The following is an 8,682-nucleotide window of genomic DNA, read 5'->3' as shown; positions in this document are numbered from 1 at the left end:
ATTCACAATAAAATAAGGTTGTGACCCTCACTTATATTAATACTACCAACATTCCATTAAGATAGACAAGACTAACAGTCCTCAAAGAGTGGACTCTGGACCAAATGCATTACCACTACCAAGGACATTATTAGAAATAGAAATTCTGGAATCCTATCCCAGACTTACTGATTCAGAAACTCAGGGGTTGGGGACAGCAATGTGTGTTTTCAGAAACTCTCCAGGGGAGTATGAGGAATGCTGAAGTTTGAGAATTCCTGGACTAGATCTAGCTTCCTAATATACAGGGGTGAGGAAAAGATGGGAAACTGAGAGAAAGATTTAGAAGATAAACGTTTGATGTTTCAATGGGTTACAACACCATGCATACTGCACAAAGACACAGAAAGCTCCATATAACAAAACCATAGTTCCCAGCTTCACTGCCTGCTCCATAGCCCCCAATAATCATGATGACTTTCCTGCCATTTACTCCTGTTCTCTGTAGAGGTAATTAAAATCCTCTCCATTTTCTTTACGCTTTTAATCCTCTCTAGCCATTTAGTAGATGACACTGCACCTACTTCATACAAAACATATCTTTAATTTAGACTTGAAAAAATTATAACGCATCTTTAGTTTAAGAATACTTGGAATGCTAGGAACTAGTGTGGACGGCTTCACTCAATATGTATCTCGATAAAATTGGTTAAGTCCAAATGAGTTTTGTGGTTGTCGCAACTTTTGTCGTTCATTTAAAAATATTTATTGGGAACCTCCTATGAGTCGGGTTCCAGTTAGGCTCACCATCTAGCGGAGGAAACAGATTAACATACAATTATTAACAATTAGGTACATGGTTTAGCAGTGACAAGCAAAATCATTGGAGCAGAGAAGATGGAGCATCTAAACTTGGCAGGAAAGGGTTTTTTTTGGTAAGTTGACACATGTACTGAGTGTTGGAAGAGCAACAGATCTTTAGATAGATAGTGGGGATGGGAAGGGATCCCAAAAGGCTCTGTGATTTATACCAAAGTATCTGCATGATAATGGGGGACTACTGGAGGATTTAAAGCAAGGGAATGGCATGATTAATTCCCCTGAAGAGCTGTTTTCAGTGAAGTTGGTTTTTGGCACATGCACTTGGCTCACATTGAAGAACATTGTAAAAATCTGTTGTGTTCACCGTAGGGGTGCCCTAAAAGACAGTGTCCTGTGTAAAAAATTTCACATAAGCAATTTCTTACCAATCAACTTCGATTCTCTCGAGAAAGTACTGTGGTATGTTTTCACTTTATGGATGATGTAAACATGTTACTGACTTATTTCTCTTTTTTTGGTGGACGCTGAGAAGCTCAGAGCCATACAATTTTAAACCTTATATCTCTTTATCGCAACTTTCTTTGTGATCTTGAACTTGGTTTAGACATGGTTTTCTTGGTTATTTTTAAACTTATATATTTTACTTTCTTTATAAGCATTCTTTTCACTTGCCTCAAATTCTATGTGAAATGAAATGGGAGGATGAACTCACAAGTGAAGAACACATGGCCTTATTTGCTTTCCTTGAATCATCACCCTTAGGGTAATATAGAATATCTGGTGGAGAGGAGGTGGTAATTAGAGGCAAGGAGGCCAGTTAGAAGGCTTTTCTAAAAGTTCAAGCAAGGAAGGGGGGGGCACCTGAACCAAGGCAATGGTAATGGGGATGAAAAAAAAAAGGAGGAATTGGATCTGAGAGACATCTAGGAGGTAGAATTGAAGGGATTGGTAATGCATTAGATGCTGTATGTATGAAGGAAGGGGTGGGTGATGACAGGTAGGCAATGTCCAGAATGATTCTGAAGTTTCTACCATGTTTCTTAGATGGCAGGTGGTGGTGGCTTGTTCACTATAATATAGAAGTCTGGAAGAGAACCAGATACGTAGGTGAAGGCAATGAGCTACCTGTGAGACATCCAGGGGTATGTGCCCATAGAAATTGGTCTGGAACATGGACGGAAATCTGCAATGGAGACGAAAACTTGGTTTTCATGAGAGTGAACAAGCTTTCCTGGAGAGTGTGTCAGAGAAGTGTAAAAGAAGCACGCAGGTCAGAGTTATGAGGGTCATCATTTACAATCAGGGAGAGGAGAAAAAGCTGGCAAAGGAAAATGAGAAAGAAAAACAGAAGCAAATGATGAGTAGAGGGACATGGGACTAAAGCAAAGGGTGTTTAAGAGGGTCCCCATGGTCAACTGCATCCAATGGTGCTGGTGGGGGCAAGAAAGATGAGGACTGAAAAGTGTGCTCTTTTAGTTGGGACTGGCAAACCACTGGTGACCTTGGTGGAGGTGTTCAGTGATTCGTTATTCAATATATTTAAGTGATTACTGTGCACTACATTTTAATCACACAATAGTGATTTACTTGATGTGGTTGAGCTAAGGGTCATTTGGCTATCAGGAAGCTTAATTCACTAAAATGAAGAATCCTGGAAGAAAAGTGAGTTTAGAACGGAAGCTCAATCTGGAGGCATAACCTAATAAACAGAAAATGCTAGTTTTTTTTGTGTGTTTTTTTTTAATAGCAAATCACCATAGTTAGTTATGGGCACTAAGTTGAATGGTGACATTGTAATATTGTAGAACAGGACACAGTTCTTAATGCATTGTGTTTAAATCAGAGAAAACAAGCCAACGTGTTCATGAACATCAATAAAGCTTTATAACAATACAATTCATTACCATTGTTTGGATTAATATTGGAATAATTACACACTTTTTACATTATGAAAATAAGTCATAAATAGTGTAAAAATAATTCTGAAGATCAACTTCTCACAAACTAGGAACCCTGAAAACAAGTTAAAAAAGGAAATAAAAACAAATTAGAAACTGAAACAATGCAATTATCTCCAAACTGCAAATCAAAAATCATACGTCTTTTGATTCAGCAATGTCAGCTGGAGAAATTATGATGAAATTGAAATAAGAAACCAAACAGGAAGAATTCAATCTTTCAATTATTTACACTACTGAGAAAAACAGGTTTGTGCCATATTTACAGTGATAAGACACCACACATTCTTAGAATAATCAATTACATGAGACTGGCCCACAAAACATTAAGAAAAATATGCAGTGTAATGCTTGCCAAAATATTTTTTTTTGCATTTTCCTCTTATTTTGTATTTATGTGATTTTTTGGCAATATAAAAATAGCTGCACATAGAGATGAACTTACAAATGTAAAAAATACAAATAAAAATATAATATTTTCTAAAGGAAAATCAGATACATACATCTTTTAAAACGTTATTAAGTTGGATGAAACATTTACAACAGTATAAAGAATATTCACATAAATGTCAACAATAGGTTAAGACATTCTTTTGTGAATCCAATTTATTAATATTTCTGAGATATGTGAGAATATCTACTGCATTTTGAGAGATGTTGTTACTTTACCTATAAATCAAATGTAACAGGTCAGGTTGAAAAGTCTTCCTATTCCCAAAGAGACAGTTCTGTCAATAAAGCAGCATAGGGAATCTTATGCATTAAATACATTAAAAAAATCAGAAATGCCATTAAAATATTTTAGTATTGGATTAGCAAAAACAAAATCTACCAAAAATTTAAGTTGGAAGTTTATCTCTGCTATGGCATATAGTAAATCTAGCCAATATGAAGATATGTCAATAAAATGGGAAAAAAAGGGATGTAAGGTTCTTACATTTTAAAATAATACAATGGAATCATGATCGGTCAAGTATTTTAATTCCACTAGAAATGAATGATTTTAATCACCAGAATCACATGTGATTATTCTTAATTATTTTTGAGGACATAAAGTTAGGTTGCTATGGACTTGGCTTTTTAGAGATAGCAGAGGTTTTTTTGTTTGTTTTGGTAGAAATTATAAAAGTTCATTTTTGGTAATGTTAATTATTAATATAACTTGGTTATCAAGACATAGAGAAAAACAAGGTTTCAAATATCAGTATTTGCATGTTCCTATGATCGCTTACTACAATATCAAAACACCACCCACCATTCAAGCATAACTTATTTCTGGGTAAGAGAATATATATTGTCAAAAAAAAAAAAGGGATGAAAGGCAATATTAACTTTTTATGGTACAAGAGTAAAATTAAAAAACCTTGGAAAATTAAGCACGTTTTTTAAGTGATAAAAACATAAGAGACCAGACAATTTCCCATAGATCTTGACATGCTGATTTGACTATTTTCCAAACTAGCAGATATATGTATGTATTGTAGACAGAGGACATGTAGAATGAACTACCGGATGCATAAGTGCTTACCGTCCCATCAGAACATCATGCACAGAAAGTAAATTCAAGAACAGACTTTTTTTTTTTTGGTAGAAATCCAAGATATTCTTATGTTTTCTATAAAATCAAATAAGAAAGAAAAATCCTCCAAGACAGTTTCTCATAATGGAAATGAAAGCTAGAAGAAATTCAGGCATATCTGTGTGTCAGGTACTCTATGAATGTGTTAGACTTATCTAGCATTGGTTTTGTCAGACTTATTCAAATTAAATAAGCTAAAAGATGAGGATGAAAGTTGATAAAGGCACATGGTATATGAAATGAACATGAAATAAGATCCATGATCCGAGTAGGCACACATCATCTATAGGTACACTGTTTTGTTTTGTTTTACATTAAGAAAGACTGGTCATTGAACCGTATTACAGCAAATTCATGAACTTCAAAAATAAAATCACACACTAACAGTTTAGGAATGCTATCAAACAGAGAAACACAATTATCCATAGTAGAGTTGCATTGTCCATAAAGAAAAGAAAATATATTAGCACCAACAAGGATGGAAAACAATTTTGAAGTTAAAACACATACCAATTTGGCATTCTTAAAAGATGCTTATCAGAAATAGAAATAGATTTTGACTTATTGCCAATGTCTTTCATGCATTTTTTCTCAATCCTCTATCCAATAATACAAACTAAAGGTTGGAAATCTTGAAGAAAAATATATATCTGCCAACACATACACCAGCGGCATAATTTATTAGTTCATTCAGCAATTATTTGAGGATTCTCTATACTGATGACAAAATGGATGGCTGAAAATATTTTTGTAACCAAAAGTTGAAGATTATCTATCCATGGTGGTTAACACCTAATAATTTCACCAAACAAAGAGGAGTACTATCATCTCTTTGTTTTTCCCAAGGAAATAAATGCAACGGAAGTTTACGACTTCCTTTACTCATCGAATAAAAATCAATATTGTCAAATCAGTTGTAGAGCAAACCCCCCAATATACACATAGGACAGAACAGTATTCTAAAAGGGCTACATTTGAAAAAAAATTTTATATAAAATGTTTCTCTTTGATATTGAGGTATTTTGTTTTGAAGCTGTGCAAGTTTTCAATAGTGATTCATCTCAATACCTCTTTCTACTATAGGAGTAGAAAGAAAGAGAGAAAGAAATACAGCCACCAGAATTTTCTCAAGACACTATTATTTGTTATCCTGAAGAGACAGTAGTCCTACCTGCTTTAGTTCATATTTCCAAACCATTTAAGACAAATTGTTGCAGACACTGAACAATACTTTTTCCTAACCATGTCAAACAGATGGTTAGGAAATAAATGTACTCTCTTGTTTTAAAAATGCCAAATTGGCTTCAAGTGTGGAATGTTACTAGAAATGTTACCAATTAGGTTGATCTAAGAGTTTGAACATCTTTCCAATCTTGAAAACTTATTAGAAATAAAAAGGAGGCATTTTGTATAACTGAACATTTGGCTATATAATATTAAAGAGATCACAAGCATCTTAGGATCTTTGTCTTATTTATAGTCATGTCTTAACTGTTGTCACCATAAACCCGATGATGAGTTCATTTCCCCTCTGGTGGTGAAAACTTATGAATGGAACTAGAAATTTTCCCACAAAATGGCATTAAGTCAGGAGAGAGAGTATATTGTCCTATGGACTACTCCTCATTGATGATGTTTCTCCTAATGTAACCCTTCCACTCAGAATAAGCCATTTCAAAACATGTTACCAACTCTTTACTGTGCAAAGAAATGCTCAGTCTAATACAATTAATCGTTTTGAGTAAGTAATTGAAAAAAACACTCTATGGCAACTATATTTCACAGCTTTCTGACATACAGATTTGGTCTGTGCATAAGACAAAAATGTAAAAAAAAAAGATAAAGAAATCTAAATATGGACAAAACTTAGATCTAAATAGAATTACAAGAAATAGAAATGAGTTAATACTATCAAATGTGACCAAATCTTGACTTAACTGATGATCACCATGTAAGTTAGAGTCATCATATGAAAAAAAAGTCAAAAAGTACTAAAAAACCCTGCTTAACTTTAATGCTTTACAATGAACTGAAAGTGGAGCTTCTTTTATATTCTCTTCAGTTATTCAAAACAAGAGAGAAGTTAGTAAAAAGTCATCTTGGCTATTGCTACCAAGTTATTTTAGGTTTAGAAGACTTTGGTTTAAAAAATTGTTCAAAACAAATGTGACAAAAATGGAAAGAAATCTTTTCTTAATATTGCTGGAACTAGAAAGGAAAAGTATAAAAAAGAATGAAAAATATGTTTCTAGAACTTTGTAGAAAATGTTTGAAATAAGTTGGATATCGTTAGGAAGGACAGCATCAGCTTCGGTAGAGCTTGTAGGGTGAGCTCCCTACAATTTCAGAAGAGGTTATTTCAGCCAAGCCGTTCTCGGGAGTGGTACCCCTTCCCTGTGGTGGGATGTACACATCCTTTGTCCGCAGGAACAGGGGCTGCCATTCCAAGAACCTCCTACCCTAAAGAAGTGCCATATGCCTCTGTCAGTTTCCAAAAGCACCCATATTAACACTTGTTGGAATTCAGTTTATTTTTTTAAAAGTCTGTTGTTCCGGGTGTCTGCATTTGTAAACCTCTTTTTTTCTACTTGGTCACAGGAGAGACAGCGCAGGATGCTGAAGCGGTCCTCTTCCCTTGTCTTCACTGCCAAGGTCAGCCCAAGGAAAAATAAGTGGAGGCAACCAGCTCAATCCCTTGATGTTTCAACCAAGGTGGCCACGTGAGCCCACAATACTGGAAGCTGTAGGTAGATCTGCAGTTGGGACTGCAGCTCCCTCAAAATACAAGACCATTTGTGTGTGTGCTCTCCGCCACCTTATCTCTTTTTGGCAATAAGCCATGGTGTAACCCCCTTGAGATGACAAAAGAAATAAAGGCTCAGATGTGATCAAAAGACTCATTAAGCGGCATGCTAGCATCTGAACGTCAAGCAGGTTTGGCACACTCATGCTTTCTTTAGTCAGTTTCAATGGGTGGTGTGGGCACCAATCAATGCTAACAGTGAGGTGAGTAGGGATGCGACGATAAACTCTAAAATCAGTTAGTATAGTACCTATTTGTAGTTTCGAGTCCATATTTGGTCACGATTTCATGTAAACTATTTCATGGCACTTTTTGTCCATGCAATTAACAAGCCCAAAGTAAGAAAATAGCAAGAACAATCATTCTGTATCACTGATGTGTCCATTTAAATACATGTCTTCACATAAGGTAAAGAGATACTGATCTATATTTTTTGCAGGCTTCTCACTGGTTTCACATATTGCCCAATTTCAGATGGAAGTGGAGAAAAGATGGACATGTGTACTATTGCAAACAGGAAGAAGCAGCTATATGTAAACATATCTCAGACTTGTAAAATCTGCAATTCGATTTTCAACTATAAATATAAAAAGTGGACCATTATATATACAACTTCATGCTCGGAAGGTTAGATTCATCACTGCAGAAAAACAAACAACAGAAGAGACATACATAGAATTAGTGGTTTAGAATAACAATTCCAAATTAACATTTATTTTAAGAAAATTGGTAGAACCCTGAATATAGTTTTTGTTTTGTTTTGTTTTTAAATCAATGAACCAAATGATGTGTGTCCCAAACATCACTTTTCTAAAACCCTAGGGTGTCATTAAAATTTCCATCCTAGGTTCAATACACATTTTTCTTTTGCCACCAGGAAGTTTGTGGTTTGTCTCAGTAACAATTCTGGGAAAGCAGAAAATTAGTATGTTATCACATATGTGCCATAATTAAAATACATGTTCTATGCTTATATAATCTTCTCCACGTATTAGAACCCACTGTGAATGAGGCTGAGGATTCTGCCCTCAGGGACACTGTTTACTTCACCCACACCTGACTATAATACCCTATGGTTCTTGTTTCCCCTTTTCTTTGCTAGCCCTGCCCTGCTGTGGATGGTGCACAAGGTAAAACCTGCCTGCTATCAGGTCATGAAGCTGTAGTGGAGGGGTTCCTGGGTGGCTCAGTTTATTAAGCCTCCGGCTCTGGGTTTCAGCTCAGGTCATGATCTCACGGCTCATGGGTTCAAGCCCCGCGTTGGGCTCTGTGCTGACAGTGTGGAGCCTGCTTGGGATTCGCTGTCTCCTTCGCTCTCTGCCCCTCCCCCACTCACACTCGCTCTCCCTCTCTCTCTAATAAATAAACTTAAAAAAAAAAAGCTGTATTGGAGGTTCCACTGTGACCTAAGGTACCAAAAATCTCTGGCTGCTCATTTTGAACAGCCATAATTATTAAGGTTTTCCTGGAGCTAAAGTCAAATCTGAGGGAACAGAGGGACAATGGTCTTTGAGGTATACATTTATAGAGCAGATCTTGGG

General features: G+C 35.7%; 1 protein-coding gene across 1 annotated transcript in view; it reads right to left on the bottom strand.

The window, feature by feature from the left end:
* Window positions 1–2,534: 2,534 nt before the first annotated feature.
* Window positions 2,535–8,682, bottom strand: part of COL25A1 (collagen type XXV alpha 1 chain) — a 460,013-nt gene continuing 453,865 nt past the window's right edge. The window contains exon 37 of the mRNA XM_053217073.1: window positions 2,535–7,781. Coding sequence (XP_053073048.1) covers window positions 7,779–7,781 — 3 coding nt within the window. The 3' untranslated portion in view covers window positions 2,535–7,778. The remainder of the gene's footprint in view (window positions 7,782–8,682) is intronic.

This window comes from Acinonyx jubatus, chromosome B1 (assembly GCF_027475565.1).
Source record: "Acinonyx jubatus isolate Ajub_Pintada_27869175 chromosome B1, VMU_Ajub_asm_v1.0, whole genome shotgun sequence".
Classification (NCBI taxonomy): Eukaryota; Metazoa; Chordata; class Mammalia; order Carnivora; family Felidae; genus Acinonyx; species Acinonyx jubatus.
Note: the sequence above shows the minus strand (reverse complement) of the source record. Positions and strands in the feature narration are given on the sequence as shown.